Genomic DNA, 19,134 nt, shown 5'->3' on the forward strand with positions numbered 1-19,134 from the left:
CTCCCACTTGCTACATACTGCAAACAATCAGCTGAACAACAAGCTGTCATTATTTGGTTGACTGTTGAGTTTTGGCTTTCCAAATTCAGCTGCTTTGACAGTTTAAGTGACTGTATTATTTGTCTGCTTAAGTCCAAGAGCAAAACCAAATTACTAAAGCTTTTCTCTTTCTAGGAAGCTAAACTTACTGACCAGCTGCCTCTCATCATTGTGTGCGACCGCTTTGACTTTGTCCACGACTTGGTGCTGTATTTGTATAGAAATAATCTCCAAAAGTATATTGAGATTTATGTACAGAAGGTAAGTAACAAGTTGTCCCTTGCCTTCAGTGAGTCAAATTGATCAATCTTTACAGTATTATATACAACTGCAGGCATCATGTTTAAGTATTCTGCAAACAGCTTTGTACTTGAGACTGACGTTTAAGTGATTATTAGTGGCCTCCAGTAAATTTGCCCTGATGTGAGTCAGATCTCATTCTTCAGTCAGGTTAAGCAATAACTCCCACTCATGTGCCTCTTGAAGGAGGAAGACTTGGTAAAATAACTTTGGAGTTCTTGGGGTGATTTTAATTCTCAGCATTTTGGAGCAGGAGGAGGGGGAGTTCTCCTTTTTACTTCTTGCAGGGACAAAGTTGATTGCTCAGGAGCTCTTCCTATGGGAACTGAGTGAGCCACTGAGCTGGGATGGGAACACCTGTTGACTGAAGAATTGACTTTTAAGCTTGTTCAGAACTTCAGGAGGCTGGGAGTAAAGGCAGGAAGATGGGCTCAGTCTTAACAAGCGACTTTCATGTGTAGTTCTGGGGATAAATATTGGCTGTCCTTGCTCCCTGACAACACACTGACCTCTTCAAATGCTCCTGTTTAGGTGAATCCAAGCCGTCTGCCAGTTGTTATTGGGGGGCTGCTTGATGTGGATTGCTCTGAAGATGTGATAAAGAACCTCATCCTTGTAGTGAGAGGTCAATTTTCGACCGATGAACTTGTTGCAGAGGTTGAGAAAAGAAACAGGTATTAAACTTCTGTAAGTCTCTTAACAATTCCCAGTCTGGCAGTGTTTGCTGCTCATCCATCAGTGCATATCCTTGTCACACAGCTAAAGCTGGTACTGGCACAAGCAGAAGCTGCCACTGGTGAGAACCAGCTTTAATTCTTGGCTGATGTGGGGATCTCTCGAGATAGATAATGAGTCTTTGGTGTGTGTTCTTCATAGTGTCAGAAAGTTACACCATTATAATAATGAGCCAAAATGTAGGTTAAAACAGAGCACTGTAACTCTGGTTTAGTTCCTGACTCTATCCTACACCAAGGCTGGCTGGCTTCCAGAGTGTAGGAATTGTGCAACTGGATATTTACTTACTCAACCTCTAACATGAAAATCACTTCCTTCTAGGCTGAAGCTGCTTCTGCCCTGGCTGGAAGCAAGAATTCACGAGGGCTGTGAGGAGCCTGCCACTCACAATGCACTGGCCAAGATATACATTGACAGCAACAACAACCCAGAGAGATTCCTGCGGGAGAATCCCTACTATGACAGTCGTGTTGTTGGCAAGTACTGTGAGAAGAGGGACCCTCACCTGGCCTGTGTGGCTTACGAGCGTGGACAGTGCGATCTGGAGCTTATTAATGTATGTATGCCCAGGCAGCTGCCTCGTGGGTGGGGTTCTAACATCAGTGTCGTGGGGTAGATAGAAAGCTCTTTGACAAAAGCATGTATTTCCTAAAATGTATTAAGCTGGGAAGTGCATGCTTCTAACACAGAAGGCGAGGTAGCTGTTTAATCTCCCTCTGCAACTTAGTGAGAAATAGGAAGCTCTCCTGCACATCCTAAAATGGGAGGCTAATGAAAATATCAAAGCCTGGGATTTCTAGTCTGCACCTCAGTTCAGAGTTGCAGTACAATTAGCCGTAGGCTCCATAGCTGTGCCTTCGCTCTGACCGAGCTGTGCCTTTCTCCAGGTGTGCAATGAGAACTCCCTCTTCAAGAGTCTCTCCCGCTACTTAGTTCGTCGTAAAGACCCTGAGCTCTGGGCCAGCGTGCTCCTGGAAAGCAACCCCTACAGAAGACCCCTGATTGACCAGGTACAACTGGCAGGACATTCACAGCCTTGCCTGTCTTAACTGGACTTGCAGAACCTGACATCACTGATTTGCCCATGCCTTGACTCTGCCTGCAGGTTGTCCAGACTGCGCTGTCGGAGACCCAGGACCCCGAGGAAGTCTCTGTCACTGTGAAGGCTTTCATGACTGCAGATCTTCCCAATGAGCTCATTGAACTGCTGGAGAAAATAGTTCTGGATAACTCCGTGTTCAGTGAGCACAGGTGTGTGAAATCAAAACTAAGCCACAGGAAACCTGGAGTTATTGCTGTAATGTGAGACAGCAAATAAACTAATACCTTCTCCAGAGGGCAGGGTGAATTTCTTGATCAAGATTTGATAAGTACTATTTTTTTCTCTCTTCAGGAATCTGCAGAACCTTCTCATCCTTACAGCTATCAAGGCTGACCGCACCCGTGTCATGGAGTACATCAATCGCCTGGATAACTACGATGCCCCTGATATAGCCAATATTGCTATCAGCAACGAGCTTTTCGAGGAGGCATTTGCTATCTTCAGGAAGTTTGATGTCAATACATCAGCTGTGCAGGTATCTTCCATTCTCAGGTTGTAAAAATTCCCTGTGCATCCCCACACAAGGACTTTGCTGGTGCCTTCAGTGCTTAAAACCAATTAGCAAAGTGCCCAAAGCTGCTCAGTGTCTTGTCTTATGAAGCAGAACAAATAGTGTTTATTGAAACTTTGTAAGCCTAAAATCACTCGGCGCTGTGTGGGTTGTATGGAGTCAATCCCTATTTAAAAGCTGTGGATCCGTTGAGGAACTTACATAAACCAGAGCTTAGTGTGTTGTAAAAGTGACCTTTGTGAGAGTGGCTGATCATGGTCATCCTTTTTGCAGGTGTTGATAGAGCACATTGGGAACCTGGACCGTGCGTACGAGTTCGCTGAGCGCTGCAATGAACCTGCAGTGTGGAGCCAGCTGGCCAAAGCACAGCTCCAGAAGGGGATGGTAAAGGAAGCGATTGACTCCTACATTAAAGCAGATGATCCTTCCTCATACATGGAAGTTGTTCAAGCTGCTAATGCCAGTGGTATGACTAAGTTTTATTTACATCTTGGCTGTTAATGTTGCTCAGCTCTTTTGCCTGGCCTGCTCAAACTGCAGTTTTGCCAGACCTGTATCTTGATGCAAGTAGAAGAATCTGGCCCTTCAAGGACTGCCCTAAATAAGAATGGGAAAAGGCAGTGTATTCCATTTGCAGATAATCAGTGGCCTGTAACTTCCTTCTTTAGCTAGCTGGAGACTTCTTTCAGAGGCTTTACGTGAAGTTAAATAGGATTTTAGTTAGGCCCATTCTAAGATGATTTGATTAATGCATAATGAGCAGTGTGAAGGTTGTTGGTTGTTGGGGAATAGCTGTAGAAATATGTCAAAATGAGGTTCAGCTGATTGTTTAACTGAAACACAAGTGTCCCTAGTGGTGGGAAGTAAACATTCTGAACTCTTTTCCATAGGAAACTGGGAAGAACTGGTAAAGTACCTCCAGATGGCACGCAAGAAGGCCCGGGAGTCGTATGTGGAAACAGAATTAATCTTTGCTCTTGCTAAAACAAACCGCCTGGCAGAGCTCGAGGAGTTCATCAATGGACCCAACAATGCACATATCCAGCAGGTGAGTGAGACTGACTTTGTTTTGCTGAATCACAGAGGGGTGTTGGGAATTTTGTCTCTGGATATGCAGATCTTGGCCTTTAAATCCATTTTGGTAAGGGCTTGAATGCCACACATTTAGTGTAAGGCTGCAAGTGTGCAGGAATAACCTGGCTGTGCTCTGCCCTAGGTTGGTGATCGCTGTTATGATGAGAAGATGTATGAAGCAGCCAAACTGTTGTACAACAACGTGTCCAACTTTGGCCGTTTGGCCTCCACTTTAGTGCACCTGGGCGAGTACCAGGCAGCCGTGGATGGTGCTCGGAAAGCCAACAGCACTCGCACGTGGAAAGAGGTGAATTTACTGGCTCTGAGTTCAAGGACTTCAAAGCTGTAGCCTGTTCAGAAACCTTGATTATAAGCAGTAACACAACTCTCAATTCCAGGTTTGCTTCGCTTGTGTGGATGGAAAAGAATTCCGCCTGGCTCAGATGTGTGGGCTCCACATTGTGGTGCATGCAGATGAGCTGGAAGAACTAATCAACTATTACCAGGTAATTAAGCTGACTCCTGTTGTACAGTCAGTTCTGTCATGGCAACCCTGTCAAAATCTGAGATTCTGGATGTTTCCTGATGTGAAATGTCTGTGTCTGTGTCTCTAAGGATCGTGGCTACTTTGAAGAGCTGATCACTATGTTGGAAGCAGCGCTTGGACTGGAGCGAGCACACATGGGGATGTTCACAGAGCTGGCAATTCTCTACTCCAAGTTCAAGCCACAGAAGATGAGGGAGCACTTGGAGCTGTTCTGGTCCAGAGTCAACATTCCTAAGGTGAATGTCTGAGGCTTTAAATCTAGCTCAAAACACACGTTTTTGGGCTGTCTGTACCCTGGCTTTTGCACCAGCAGCTCTTGAGGTTGTTAATGGCACTAAAGCCTGAGCACTGGTGGAAATTGCAGTTAACATACATTGCTAATTCTGCCTTCTGCTTAGGTTCTGAGAGCTGCAGAACAAGCCCATCTCTGGGCTGAACTGGTGTTCCTGTATGATAAGTATGAAGAATATGATAATGCCATAATCACAATGATGAATCACCCAACAGATGCTTGGAAAGAAGGCCAGTTCAAAGATATCATCACTAAGGTATTGCTTTGCTAGTGAAAGTTATGTCTGTTTTTCCTTTGCATTTCCCCACAATCAAACTCCTGCTCTGAACATGCATCTTTACTCTTCTCTAGGTGGCCAATGTGGAGCTGTACTACAAGGCAATTCAGTTCTATTTGGAATTTAAGCCTCTCTTGCTCAATGATCTGCTGATGGTGTTGTCCCCTCGGCTTGACCACACTCGTGCTGTCACCTTCTTCACAAAGGTAATTTTCTTGCTAACCAGATCAATGCAAAAGCTGGGGAAGCATTGAGCTGTAGTAGCATTTTAAAATGCTTAGCTACTTGCCTGCCAGGGAAGATGCTAAGAGACTTCCACAATAACTGACTTAAATGTATCTCCCTGATTCCGTAAAGGTTAAACAGCTGCCCCTGGTTAAGCCTTACCTGCGCTCTGTTCAGAATCACAACAACAAATCAGTCAATGAGTCCCTCAACAACCTCTTCATTATTGAAGAAGACTACCAGGTATGTCTTGTCTTGAAGCACGTAGTTCTGGATGTATCTCATACCCTCAGTCTTTGTTTAATGTGTAGAAACACAGTTTTCTTTCTCATTTTCAGTAGTTTTTACCTGCTTGCTGTTAACTTTAATTCCTTAAGTTCATGTTCTCTAACACTTCAAACTGAATTAGTGGTGAGGAGCCAAGGATTAAGTGGAAAAGTGTTAGTGGCTTTCTGAGAGCTTTTTGTGTCATTCCTACTGGGGGTAGAGTGGCTACTTTGTTATGAGTGTGACAGCTTTTATTTAAGGCAAACAAACAGTGGGTGCTAAGAAAAGGACTCACGGAGGAGGCAAACAGTTGTGATGTCTGGCTGTTCCACTGTTTTCAGAGAACAGCTGCCTGGTATTCAGAGGCTCTTAACCTACTGAAAAATACTGACTGAAATACTCTAAACTCCACATGTGTCAAACAGCAGCTTCTCAAATAAAACAGCCGATCTCTGCAGGTCTGGCTAGAATACTTTATCCTCCTAACAGGAGGAATACAGAACTAATGGAAAATGTTGCATTTTGTGGATGCACTTGTACATCTGAGGTGTGAGTAACTTTTTTTGTGCTTCACTCAGGCTCTTAGGACTTCTATAGATGCTTATGACAACTTTGACAACATTTCTCTTGCCCAACGTTTGGAGAAGCACGAGCTAATAGAGTTCCGAAGAATCGCTGCCTATCTCTTCAAAGGCAACAACCGCTGGAAACAGAGTGTGGAGCTCTGTAAGAAGGACAGGCTGTACAAGGTGAGACCCCACCCAGGTCAGCTTTAGCAGCCTTGGCTTGTTTGGCTCTAAAGGGAGCTCAGTTAACAGCACCTTGTGGATTGCTGTGTGCCCCGAGGCTGAGGCTCTCTCCCGTTGCAGGATGCGATGCAGTACGCTTCTGAATCCAAAGATACCGAGCTGGCAGAAGAGCTGCTGCAGTGGTTCCTGCAGGAGAACAAGAGGGAATGCTTTGGTGCTTGTCTCTTCACCTGCTACGATCTCCTAAGGCCAGATGTTGTCTTGGAAACAGCGTGGAGGCACAACATTATGGACTTTGCCATGCCATACTTTATTCAGGTCATGAAGGAATACTTGACCAAGGTAAGAGCAGGTGCCTCTCCAACATCCAGAGCTTCTTAGTCACTGTGGTGAATGCCTTGAGACTGTCTGCTTGCTACTAACATTGATTTGGGCTTTGTCCAATGTCTGTCTGTCCATGTCCACACTTACTTTTCAGTCCATCTGGGGAGAGACTTCGCCCTCTAAGAGGCTGAAACACTTACAGGCTCCACCCTCTCTACCAATTACAGAACCTACATCAGTAGTATTTGCCTGACCCTGGGCAGTGTCTAAAGTAGTTCCAGGCTCCAGGCTTTTCCTGTGCTGTGTCAGGAATCCCCGGTGGGATCAAGCTTTAACTAAATTCTAGACTGTGTACTAAAACAGCTTTATAGCTAGATCTGGAGATAACTTACTCTGCTGTGCATTTAACTCTAAAATGTGGCTCTGATACTTAATGGCACTAATTATGACTCAACTCTTACTTGAAGTGACTCAGGATGGGGGAACTACTTGGTAATGCTCTGACAGACTTGAACAGACTTGAGTTAAATCTAACTGTCACTAGCAGGATTTGCCCAGCTCAAGCTTTTAGAGTATCTTTCAGTGAAATGCTGTAAATTCCTTAATGATTAAGACTCTTCGAAGCTGGAGTTTAGCTTTTACTTTCATGCAGTCAGTGAAGACCAGGGTGCCTGTTTGTCCAGAAATTTGCCTGGCTGTTCCTTCTAAAGGCAGGACTACCTTGTATTTCTGTAGCCAGCCTGAAATGCTGTTTTGGGGGAGGTGGGGAGCTGGCTGAGCAATAAAACTGTTTGTCAGAGGTGCCTGATGAACCAAGCTAACACCAGGCCTTTGGTGGGAGTAGGAAGATTCTTAAAGATAAAAATCTCCTGATCTGCTAAAAGATTAGGATGTAGCTTTAGTGTAGCTAATGAAGTCAATGCAGTAAGAGCCAGCAACAAGCAGAGCTGCCTTTCTAAAGCAGATACTTCTGGTGTACCTTTGTTTTTACTCGCCTGTACCTTAATTATTTCTTCCCTGACGCTTTTGTTTCTACCTTTTTATATGCTAAATATGGAATTTGATTTTTCTAAGCTGCACCTTCTGAATTCCTTTGCAGGTTGATGCAATAAAGGAAAAGGTGAAAGTTGATTCTTGTTTTCCATCTTTAAGTCTGGAGGACTAAGTCTAAGGATTCTGCATGAGTTTTTTCTTTCCTATGTTTACTACACTGCTGCTACTGCTTTTTCCCCAAACAAAATATCACTAAAGCATATGCAAATTGTTTAACTCTCAGTAGCTAGTGCTGTAGGAGAAAAGTAGTTTCATTTGCTACTAATAAGCTAATAGATCCTCAGGAAGGGCATACAGGTGATCAGTTGGATCACAGTCAGCCTGGTATTCAAACAACACACAAATACTTACACAAGTGCTACTATTTGACTGCCAATCTGACTGGAAGAACCTCCTACAATAAGAAATGAGTCTGTGAATGCACAGATCAGTCTGGCATTTGCTAGTTGAAGGGCTGTGATCCAGTTCCTGATCTCTGGACCATGACTAATGCGTGCTGACCGTAGGCAGAGTAGATACTGGCTGCTTTCAGAGGGACTCTTCCTCACTCAGGTGTCAGTTCTCATGGTGCTGATCTAATCCACACAGTGCTCTAGTTCATGTAGCAACTTAAAACTTCAGCTGTTACACCAAGTCTGTGGTTTTCCTCCCTGTAGTAAATTTCTAGTAGTTGTCCAAGAAAAGACTGCCTTCCAAGCTCTCCAGCTTCACTAAACTTCTCTTGCTACCTCATTAAAAAAAATACATAAAAATGGTAATGCTTATTGCTCTTCTGAGGCTACTCCAGGGCTTGCCTTTTGCTATGTAACTTTGACCTTCAGAAGGGCAATCCAAGGTTTTCTGTCCATCTGCTTCCCTACAAATGCCACCGTGATCCTCCTTAGCCCAGGGGTCAGCCCTAGCATGAGTTTTCCATTAATGTGGTTCAGCAAAGGGCAAACCAAAGTGACAAACAGCTTTGAAGATGGACTAAATGCAAAAACTGCTGGTTGTAAAGACACCACTGGAACTGAAGGCTAAGACACGTAGTGTAAGGTCCTTCAGCAGCTAGTAAGGAAAGTAGGAAAGCGTGTGTGTGAAAAAAGGTAATTGAACTGCAGTGTTTGCATAAACTACGCATGTGTAGCAGTCATTGCAATTACATCCCACTACTCCTTAAGCTCCAAGGCATTGCTGTGGGCTGCGTGTGGTTTTTTGGGGGGAGCCTGTCTGGCAGTCATCTTCAGACCTCACTCGTGCTTCAGTACTTTTGCCTCTTTTTCATGCACACATAACACGATAACATTGAATGCATGTTACTTTTCCTCTGCAGCTTATTGCAGTCCCTGTGGAAAAGCCTTTAAATCAATCTTGCTCCAAGTGTGTAGGGCCCTGAAGCTGGTGATGCTCGAGCAAGTGGTGTAAGAACCATCCTGCAGGCTGGTTTCAAACTTGCGCTTGTTCTTGTCAGTATTTGTTGAGCTCTGAGGGGAGGCATCAAAACTGGGTCCAAAATGCATTGAATGTCCTGGGCTGGAGGCTTTCCAAGTGTGAGTAAGCCAAATGCCTCTGCTTAGTAGCAAACTCTGCACATTCTCCTTGGATTTGCATCTCTAAACTTGTGCTTCTGTGTTCAGTGTGTTGCTGTTTTGAGTTATAAACAGTGCAGTTCCCAGCACGGTGTCTGGAAATGAGTCTTGGAGCATTGGATACGATCCTGTACACTTTGGCAGCAGCAAGCCAGATACTGTGGGAGGCAACCACCAGGCTGGCCATGGAAGCCCAGTCAATGAGGGAACTCGAGCTCAGGACTTCTGCCACTCCCTGGAGTTGTGCCTCAGCTTGAGGTTACAGAGGAACAGGTTTATGGAACACAGGTTGTAACTCACAGCTGAAAGGAGGAGCTCACAGCTCTTGGAGCTGCCAGCAGATACTTGCTCATGTAGCACAATTAAGCTGCAAACTCACTCTTGGATGTTGTAGCTGAATAAATAACACTGACCCTGTGTAAGTGCAGGAAACCTTCAAACACCTTTATCAAGGACACAAATGAAATGAAACATTAATCTTGTGAGTTGTATTATTGTCTTTCAAAGTAATTGGCATGATTATCTCTGACTTTGTTCTAAATCTTACCTCCCAGGTAAAATACCGATACCTCATTTTGTGGTTTTAGTTTCAGGGCCTGCCTTAGACTGTAGAAATGCTGAGTTCCCATGGATCTGTCTTAGAAATGGGCTATATTTCACTACAGAAGAAGTTTCTTCTCTTGCCTTTCTGTAGGGGTGGGCAAACAGCACCATTGCGCTCGCAGTGCAGCTGGCCAGGCTTGTCTGTTACTGTGTGTAAAGCTGGAAGAATTGGAGTAGCTGTGGGTTTAGGCTGACTGCCACACAGTTCTGGAGTGGAAAAAGCAAGTCTTATACACATGCATTCTCTGCATTTGAACTTAAATTGCATGAGTGAATGGGTTTGGAAAGTGAAATCTTGAGGCTCAAGTGACATGTCGGATGCTATTGCAGTCTGCTCTATCCAAATACAAACCAGATTACTTTGCCTCAATGTCACCTCCAGGGAAACTTCTCCAGGTCTGGGCATTATCTTGACAATTGCTCCAATGCCAGAGGTCTGCAACTGAGACTGAGCTCAAATCTGAGTCTGTGTCCAGCTCCAGTCCAGTACAGAACATTTTGTACAAAGCTTCAGTCTGGAGTGAGCTTTCAAAGTAGTTGAAAATCCCTCAATGAGGGTTTTTTTTCAGGAAACAGACAATCTTGACTGCACCAGTACCAACATTGCTACTTGAATTGATCTTAACTTGTAAATGGTCTCCTTTTCTTGATGGGTGTTAACATACCACTAAGGCTTTTCCACTTCTCTGCCACGAATAAGTACCTGTTTTAGAGGAGATTTTTTAATTGTTGGTCTCAATTCCAGGTGGATAAACTGGATGCATCAGAGTCTTTGAGAAAGGAAGAGGAACAAGCTACAGAAACACAACCTATTGTTTATGGTAATGCCTTAGTTCATGTGTTATCAATAACATAGTTCACTTTTAAAACAACCCTTCCCTAATCTTGTTTTTTTCCCAAGGAAGTCCTGGGAAATGGGAACGTTCTTCATGTGAAATCAAGTCTTAAGGAATGTGTTCCAAAATACTAGATAAGTGCCACTCTGATGCTGTGGCTGCTAAGGTGGGCTGGGGACTGCAGGATTTAAGGTTGTCCTGGCTCCTTAAGGAAAGGTCTACAGGAGGCTCTGCTATTCCAGGGTTCCAGCAAGTGATTATTTGGATCTTGTGCAATATGCTTTATGTCTAGCTTGGGTATTTGCTTTATATCCAGGTTATTCTAGCAGGAGTTTCTTCGTATACTTTACACTGTAGTGTTTTTACTGTGCTGTGCCCTGAGTTTTGTGGGGAAATACCCATTCTGGCTCCGAAGGGTGGGGACTTCCTGCTTCAACCTACAAATATCTACAGAAAATTTGCAGGCATTTTGCTGACTGAGTTCAGGAGGAGTAAGATGCCCCTTGTGTGTTGCAGGCCAGCCCCAGCTGATGTTGACAGCGGGACCCAGTGTGGCAGTTCCTCCGCAGGCACCTTTTGGCTACGGCTACACGGCCCCTCCGTACGGGCAGCCACAGCCCGGCTTTGGCTACAGCATGTGAGATGCAGCACAAGTCAGTCTGGAGCAGCAACTTTTCTTACTGAAACTCCACCGTCCCTCCCCGCTTTAACTCATAACAGGGAAAAGCAAAGAGTTCTGCCTCGTGTTCTTGTAACCTTTATTTCATGAAGGACTGTTTTTTCTAGCGCAAACGATTTGAATCACTTCTGTTAAATCTTTTTCACATTCCATGTCATTTAGACTTTTACTTTCAAAAGGGGAATAGTTTAAACGACTTTGTTCAAGTGGGCTTTTGCAGGACTGCTTATTACCATTAAGTCTATTGTGAAGATTCTGATTTGCACTCTATAGTGTTACACTCTAATATTGAATCTTAAGTTCATTGTATGTGAGCAGCTTACGGTATGTACTGTCTATTCTAAATGCATTTAAGTCTCACTGTATATTTGGAGAAAGCTAAAGCCAAGATACTTGTATTTGACCTTGCAAAACTGCTGACAAGAGACAACACTAATCAGCATATCCTCCCTGGGTTGGATTGCATAGCTCTAAAAGAATTTAAAATGCGTACAGACAACCTTGCCTGACTTAAAATGAGTAAAAGTTTTGGTTTTGTTTCTTTTTTTCCCTTAACCTATGCAGGTTTTTCCAGTTATGCATATAGAAAATGCTAGTGTCTTTTTGCTCACTCCATATGTAACAGATGACCTTATGTTGTGCTGTATCCTGTGCTTTTGTGGGACATTCCATTCAGGAACAGAGCACCATGATTCCAATCTGTGTATTTACTAACCCTGCCCTGAGGTTTGTGTATGTTGGATATTGTGGTGTTTTAGATCACTGTTTTGAGTGTACAGAAGAGAGAATTCAAGCATATTGCTGTTCAGTTTTGTTTGTGCAATTTGAAATTACGCAATTTAAAAATAAATTACTGGACTGTGGACATGCTGCATAGTGGTAGCTTCACTTTACTGTCTTCAAAAAAGGACCTTTGGACTCAAACCAAGTATTCCAGTGCTGGTAGTGGGGGACAATGCAGGTGTGTGCAGCCAGGGGTCTGATGAGGGGCTGGCAGAAGAGCAGCAATGGGGACCAGTGGTGGGGTCTTGCACTGAGGGGGCAATACAGGAAAATATGTAATGCTTTTTCTAGAGAGAGATTATGCCAGAGAGAAGAAAATAGCACTTTTCACCAGTTGGCTGCACTGTGGCCAACTCCAGCATATTTGACCAGATGATACATTAGGATTGTAGTAAGGTGTGCCAGTTAAATTGAGATCATGTTCTAGGTATGTAAATTGCCTTAAACATATTTAGCTTCAAATAAAATTGACTTAAATGGTTCTCTATGAATACTGTCATATTTGAGTGTAATGAGCCTGACAGCACTGGCCAGATTTCCAACACCTGTAGAAGCTCCAGCAGCCACATTGGGCATCAGGATGCAGCTCTAAGGCCAAATCCCCTTCCCTTTTCCTCCTGTGAGCTCCACAGTTGTGTCCTGTGATCCTGGGGCTGGGCACTGCAGCACTTCCATGGAATGGGGGTCTGGCAGGGGCTCACCTGCCCCAGGCTCTGTGGTTCGCGGCAGTAGAGCACAAGTCTGCACTGAGTCTCTGGAAAGAATTTACTAGAACCCCTGGGGTGCTCTGTACTCTGTAACAAGGTGCTTTAAACCCAGGATGGCCTTTTGGTCCCAAGAAAACCAGGATTTAAGTCTGTCCCTGCATGCCCAGTTGTTTATATGAGGGTAACTCCCCACACCTTGGCTCAGCTGCACATTTTTGCATGTGTAGGAGCTACACAGACCCCTCCAGAGGGAAGCTCAGCTTACAGCTGCTCCCCACAACTGTTTACTGGTCTGGGCTGCAAATCCAGTTGAACTGGTCAGCCTGGGACCAGTTACAAGTTGTTGCAGCAGTTGTTTGGGCAGGAAGCTGGCTACAGTTACCCCTAGCTCCAGTTCTTAACTACTTCACTGGCTGAGCCTTTCTCAATTAGAGAATGTATTCACTTCAAAGAATAGGCAGAAAGAGGAAACTCTTAAACTCTATCAACCACGGTGTAAAATCCTCAACCAATTGCACAAGTTGTAAATTTACTGGGTTCCTTCTTGTGCCAGCTCTGCTTTCCTCAACTGCCCTGAGCCTGGAATTTTCTTTCCCCCTTTGGAACACAAGCTAGAGAAACTCATGATTTACAAATTTAAATCTTATAAAACTTGCTTATTTTATTAACATTGGAAAAAAACCCCCAACTTGGATTTTTATCCCACCAGTACTGACATACGCGAACGCATCCAGGTCTTTTTGGTACTGGTTTAGAAGAGTTTAAGGTGACCAGAAACTTTATCTATGACATCAGCTGGTCCTGGTCCGATCCCAAGGACTGTCCTGGAGCCTGGAGCTATCTGAGTACGCCCAGCATCCTGTATCAAGCTCACAGTCAGCCCCAGGCGCTTCGCCTCAGCCAGGAGCTGCACCAGAGTCTCTTCATCCGGAGCTTTGAGGACCACTTTAGGTTGTCCACAGTATTCCCACTGCTTCAGGAGCTCGGGATCCCTGTTGTGGACCTGCTTGTAGGCAGAGACAGCAGCGTGGGAGCACTGTGCTGCTACTTTGCCCTTGCCCATTTTCAGGTCGTTGCGGACGATCAGCACCAGCTTGAGCTCCCCGGACTCTCCCATGATGTCGGCCTCACCCCCCAGGCTGTTGGGAGTCTCTGGCATTCCAGCTCCAGGCTTCCTGCGGAGTCTGCCCCGGATGCCCCAGCCCAGGCACACACCGCACACAACTCCAATGATGACATTCAGCAACTCGGGCTCAAAGAGAGAAATCATGGTGGATTTTGGAGAGTGGCTCTGAACGGGGGGAAAGACAGAATTTACTTGAGGGTTTTGCAGCTTCTGAGAGCATTTTGTGTGCTCTTGCCTGGTTTGCACTTGGTTATTTGAGGACAAAGAACATTTGCTAGAAACACAAAGGAACAGCTCCCCAGACACAGCTTTCTGACTGCAAACACCTCACCGGTGATGGGCTTCGACTCAGCAAGCAGAGCTAAGATAAAATGGCAAATTATTATAAAATCACAGAATGGTTTGGGTTGGAAAGGACCTTAAATTTCATCTGTTCCACCCTCTGCCAATGGGCAGGGACGCCTTCCACTAGGCTAGGTTGCTCCAAACCCCATCCAGCCTGGCCTTGGACACTCCCAGGGATGCAGGGGCAGCCACAGCTTCTCTGGGCAACCTGTGCCAGGGCCTCCCCACCCTCACAGGGAACAATTCCTAATATCCAATCTAAACCTCCTCTCTGTCAATTTGAATCCATTCCCTCTTGTCTTGTCACCCCAGGCCTTTGTAAATAGTCGTGCCCCACCTTTCCTCTGTAAGTTCCCTTCGCGTATTAGAAGGCCACAATTAGGTCACCCCGCAGCTTCTCTTCTCCAGGTTGAACACTCCCAATTCGCTCAGCCTTTCCTCATGTCAAAATTACACCTAAAAATGGGGAGAGAAATGGTGCAGTGGTGGAGGTTTTAATCCAATACCCCAAATTCAACTGAGGAGCGGGGCCGCCTCCAGCTCCACCGCGGGCTGCGGCAGCTCAGCCCCGCCAGGCCCGGCCGCGCTGGAGCCCGAGAGGACACGGAGGGCAAAGACCGAGCGGGAACGGAACCGTGCGGGACCCCGTGGCCTTCAGGGGGGCCAAAAGGGGGCCACGAAGGAACATCCCCCCTCACCGCTTACCTGCCGCTCCCCCGCGCCCGCCCGGAGGTGACGGAACCGCGGCGCTCGGGAAGTGACGAGCCCTAGGGGCGGGACGGGGCGTGCTGTGCCGGGCCCTGTTCCGCGTTGTGCCGGGCCCAGTGCAACCGCCGGCGTGGAGTACGGTGAGTGCGGGGTTGGGCCTGGGGCTCTCCCGGCGGGCGAGGGTCTCGTCACCGGCCCCTCAGCGGGACCCTTCAGCAGCGCCCCTCAGCGCTGCCCATCGCGCCCCTCAGCGCTGCCCATCGCGCCCCTCAGCGCTGCCCATCGCGCCCCTCAGCGCTGCCCATCGGGCCCCTCAGCGCTGCCCATCGGGCCCCTCAGCGCTGCCCATCGGGCCCCTCAGCGCTGCCCATCGCGCCCCTCAGCGCTGCTCATCGCGCCCCTCAGCGCTGCTCATCGCGCCCCTCAGCGCTGCCCATCGCGCCCCTCAGCGCTGCCCATCGCGCCCCTCAGCGCTGCTCACGGCTCCTCCGGCTCTGAGGTGACGGCGGCGAGGGGGGACTCCCGGGCCGGGCGGCTCCGGAGCCCCGGCGGCACCCCCGGGCCGGGCGGTGCTGTGCGAACCGAGGGACTCGTGTGGCCAGCCGGGGAGCGGCCGGGAACGCTGTGGAGGAGCAGGTTGGGAGGAGAGGCTGGTCCTCGCCGGGCTTCAGGGCGAGAAATGTGCCGCTGCCATCTCACCCTGCTGGAGAGCGGCTCTGCTCTTCCATAGCCCCGGGAAGGGTGAGATAGACTCGCCCTGCTCCGGCCCAAGGGACGGTGCCTGATGACACAGGGAGAAATCCGTGCTTTTCCCTGCGGAGAGTCAGATACCGATGGCCTTTGTCTGCTTTTCCAATAGAAATGGGCTGTGTTTTCCCGGCTGGGTCCTCCCTGCATCCCCATGGACTGCCTGGGGCTTGTGGGTGTGAGGCCCAAATCCACGGGAACATTTCTGCTGACTAGGGTTAAGCACCTCGTCTGGCTTTTATTTCTCTAGCCAGTGTTATCTGGTGTTTACAGGAGATGATAAAGCAGCAAGGTTCTTGTTTTATTCCAGTTTTGCCTCTCAGATGCTTGGCAGGTCATGTAGGTGACCTGAGGGAAGGGGTGGTAAGTGTGTTTGATAGCAGCTGTTTATCTATGAAGTGTTACGAATCCAGGTTATCCCCTTTCAACTGCACCTATGACATTTCTGCAGGGTTTTCTCCTTTCCTTGTTTTCTCTGCTATGAGCTTACCAACAAGTGTGTATCCTGGTTTAGTTAATGGTGACAATGTGGGTTTAGGTGGAGAAAGTGTGATGTTACTCTTTCATGCCTTGGAGCACATGTGTTGTGTTTGGGCAGTGGATTCTGGTGCTGTTTTGATGTTAGGAATTCTGCTCTTTTGGAGATTGTTTCAGCTCAGTTTGATGGGGGGTTCTCATGCTTCATAACACCTCATAATAACATATATCAGCTCTTCTTAGTGCATTAATTTTCGTAATGAAACAGTCTTTGTTATGTCAGTACTCTTTCTTCCAATCCATTATTTCTGCAGCATGGAATAAACTTTCCTTTATTCCTTACTGGATAAGTGACAGTTGTAACGATGGCTTCATCCCCTGTTTTCAGATGAGGGTTTCAAAAGCCAGTTTCCAGTTGTGCAATGGGAGGTGAGCTCTCTTTATTAGTTTGAGCTTTGTTTCACGTCTTGCTGAGCAGCTGAAATTAAGGGTGTTTGTAATTGCTGTGGGGAAGGGTAGTAGGAGACTTAGTAGCTTTCAAGTGGGTGGTAACAATGAGGAAGGTGAGTAGGCTGGAACAACTGCACTCTTTCCACCTTAAAGCTTTTTTCCTAAGTTGTTGTCTTGGAATTTCTTCTGAATGTCATAACTGCCTCTGACTACATCTCAGGAACAGCTCTCCTTAAGGTGATCTATGTCATTAGTGCATGCTTGGAGATTTCCTTATTTCTTAAAAAGCTGTGGCTTTAAAACAGAAAAACCCCTGTAATTCCTGATGCATGGGGATGGGAGACATACTGTTATCTGCCAGCTGGAACTTTAACTTCTGTTCCTTGTGAATAAGTGTGAGCTGGGTGGACTTTGCTATTCCCTGAGGACGAAGGGCACAACCTCGAAGCTGTTGCAACACTGAGCTTTTTGTACTCCTGTACCAGCTTCCAACACAGGCATGGGACAGCACCAAAACCACCAAACCTTGCTGGTTTTGGTGCTGCTTGGCCCAGAGGAACCCAGGAGATGCTATTAGTGAGGCAGGCAGTTGTTGTTCAAGCTTATTAAAAAAATATTTCTCTTTCTCCCAGGGCTCAGAATTGGCCTGTGTGAGCCTTGTCTGGGCAGTGTGTCCTCACTGGATGGCCAAGTGTGAGATCTGAATTGGCTCCACTTAGAGACTGTTCCTGTGAAAAGCAGAACTTGTTACCTAAGGAGCTGCTTTCAGCCACTCTGGGCTTTGTCAGGTCCTCGTGTTCATCCCTTTTCATCTGTGCTGTGCCTCCTCTGCATATCCTCTTATCCCTGGGTCTCACCTTTTCATCTATTTATTGCACAGCGTCTCTACTGAATTATTTTAGCACTTGATTCTACTTCTGGATGTAATCAAAATGCATGTTTCACCAGAAAAAACACACCAGAAAGAACAGTTTAATATATGTGGTTTTAATGGTAGGGACAGAACTTTCTGTCAAATCAAAAGAAATTTCATGGCATTCCTGAAGCTCATGTTACAACGGTCTTTCCTAAAAGGCATCCCAAAGTCTTTTTGGAAAAAAATGTGAATTTTAACTCTAAATTCTAAGATGATTTATTCGGGTAGGAATTGGAAAATAGGTCTGGTGTACAGAGGCATAACCCACAAAATGGAATCCTGTGGTCTTTAACTGAATTACTTCTCCTTTGAGGAATTAAACTATTTTAGTTGGGAAAACATTTTTAGTATGGGAATAAATGCACTCATATCAAAATAACCCATTACAGCTAAATCTGTGGAGATTTGGAACATCTTTCAGATGTGGCCTAATTTATTTTAATTGAATGCTTCCCAGGAGTGCTGAAGGACTGGAAAAAATCGAGCAGTTACTTTTTCTATTTTCTGTCATCTTCAGGAAAGTCATTAACCTCCAAGTGAGGGGCTGTGTCACTTCAGTGTCACATGAACGGTGTTCTCTTGCTCTGTAGGGGCAGCAGGTTTGCAAGAGGAGTCGCTTTGGGCTCGAGTGCTGCAGAGCTGAGGACGTGGTTGGCTCTTCCACTGCCTTCAGATCCTGGAGAAGTGGTGGAGAGGGAATAACTGTGAGGAGCTGAAAGGGGTATGTAATGTTTCACTTCCAAACTGATCCCATCCTTCACCTGAGTGTGTTCCTGTGCCAGGCAGTCTTTGGCTTTCGAGGGAAAGTGCTCTCCAAGCTGTTTCTTTGCCAGGAAATTGTTAACTTATTCTCTCTGTAGAGCATTTCATGACTGAAAAAAAAAACCTTCACAGATGTGCAGCACTGTCTAGGTTAGTGCAATTCCTTACCCACCTGGAAAGGCTGGATTTTAATCCTTTGTTCTCCTTATTGTAAGGGAAGGACAGGAGTGTAGAGAAAGAAGAAGGAATAATTATCAGAAAAGTTGAGGAGAAAGAAGCAGCAGGATTGGAACATTTGGCTTAAAATGCAAGGAATAACTGGAAATGATGTGTTCCTGAGGTGGCTGTGGGGGGGAACAACAAAATGCTCCATGCTCTAGCCCTGGTTCTGGGAGCTGTGTGACCAGGAACTGATAGAGATGAGAGTCAGGGCTCTTTCAGTAAGAAGTGGTAAGAATTAGTGATTCAAACAATGTCTGGGAAAGCAGTGAGATCATGAAAACAGCTTCCTTGTTGTTCCAGCACACTGGAAAGGAGTCCTCCAAAAATCCTTAGTACAGAACATGAGTCCACATTCTGCTCCTCCAAGTGAGTGTGCAAACACCCAACTGCCTTGTCCAAAACTGTTTTGTTTTGCAGAAGTGCACCCAACACTTGGGTGCTTCCACAGCCTCCCCAGAGCTTCAGAGAAGAGACTTTAGTCCTTTTCTCTGATTACAGAAAGCAGATACTGCAGTGCCCAATTTTGTTGTGTTCTCATGCTCTGATAGCTTGTTTTGCTTTGTCTCACTTATGCTGTGAAGTGCCAGTCACAGTTACCATAAACCCTTTTTGTTGACTAATTTGCATTTTTGACTAGCAATAATTGTCTTTTTATACTTCATGTTTTGGGTTGCACTAAGGCACAATGGTGTATTGTGGGCTTTTTGTTC

General features: G+C 46.1%; 3 protein-coding genes across 4 annotated transcripts in view; 2 read left to right on the forward strand and 1 right to left on the reverse strand.

Moving 5' to 3' along the window:
* CLTC (clathrin heavy chain) overlaps window positions 1-12,046 on the forward strand; it is a 29,918-nt gene extending 17,872 nt beyond the window's left edge. Inside the window, exons 15-33 of one of the 2 annotated variants that reach the window (XM_082294835.1) lie at window positions 175-300; window positions 871-1,013; window positions 1,396-1,630; window positions 1,962-2,084; window positions 2,180-2,325; window positions 2,468-2,651; window positions 2,961-3,153; window positions 3,578-3,735; window positions 3,904-4,068; window positions 4,160-4,267; window positions 4,377-4,544; window positions 4,707-4,856; window positions 4,952-5,083; window positions 5,235-5,345; window positions 5,948-6,118; window positions 6,239-6,460; window positions 7,542-7,562; window positions 10,412-10,487; window positions 11,019-12,046. In XM_082294835.1, the coding sequence (XP_082150961.1) occupies window positions 175-300; window positions 871-1,013; window positions 1,396-1,630; window positions 1,962-2,084; window positions 2,180-2,325; window positions 2,468-2,651; window positions 2,961-3,153; window positions 3,578-3,735; window positions 3,904-4,068; window positions 4,160-4,267; window positions 4,377-4,544; window positions 4,707-4,856; window positions 4,952-5,083; window positions 5,235-5,345; window positions 5,948-6,118; window positions 6,239-6,460; window positions 7,542-7,562; window positions 10,412-10,487; window positions 11,019-11,143 (2,757 nt within the window). In that variant the 3' untranslated portion in view covers window positions 11,144-12,046. The remainder of the gene's footprint in view (window positions 1-174; window positions 301-870; window positions 1,014-1,395; window positions 1,631-1,961; window positions 2,085-2,179; window positions 2,326-2,467; window positions 2,652-2,960; window positions 3,154-3,577; window positions 3,736-3,903; window positions 4,069-4,159; window positions 4,268-4,376; window positions 4,545-4,706; window positions 4,857-4,951; window positions 5,084-5,234; window positions 5,346-5,947; window positions 6,119-6,238; window positions 6,461-7,541; window positions 7,563-10,411; window positions 10,488-11,018) is intronic. The other variant, XM_082294836.1, reaches the window with a different exon arrangement.
* A 1,268-nt stretch (window positions 12,047-13,314) lies between these two features.
* PTRH2 (peptidyl-tRNA hydrolase 2) lies at window positions 13,315-14,912 on the reverse strand. The gene is made up of 3 exons (XM_082294857.1): window positions 14,848-14,912; window positions 14,480-14,598; window positions 13,315-13,962 (listed from the first exon to the last, which is right to left on the reverse strand). The coding sequence occupies exon 3, from the start codon at window positions 13,939-13,941 to the stop codon at window positions 13,423-13,425; it is 519 nt and encodes a 172-aa protein (XP_082150983.1). The 5' UTR covers window positions 13,942-13,962; window positions 14,480-14,598; window positions 14,848-14,912; the 3' UTR covers window positions 13,315-13,422.
* Window positions 14,913-14,918: 6 nt separating this feature from the next.
* Window positions 14,919-19,134, forward strand: part of VMP1 (vacuole membrane protein 1) — a 59,136-nt gene continuing 54,920 nt past the window's right edge. Inside the window, exons 1-2 of the mRNA XM_082294858.1 lie at window positions 14,919-14,990; window positions 18,031-18,161. The gene's annotated coding sequence lies outside the window, so the exon portion shown is untranslated. The remainder of the gene's footprint in view (window positions 14,991-18,030; window positions 18,162-19,134) is intronic.

This window comes from Coloeus monedula, assembly GCF_965178545.1.
Source record: "Coloeus monedula genome assembly, chromosome: 20".
In the NCBI taxonomy this organism is placed as follows: domain Eukaryota; kingdom Metazoa; phylum Chordata; class Aves; order Passeriformes; family Corvidae; genus Coloeus; species Coloeus monedula.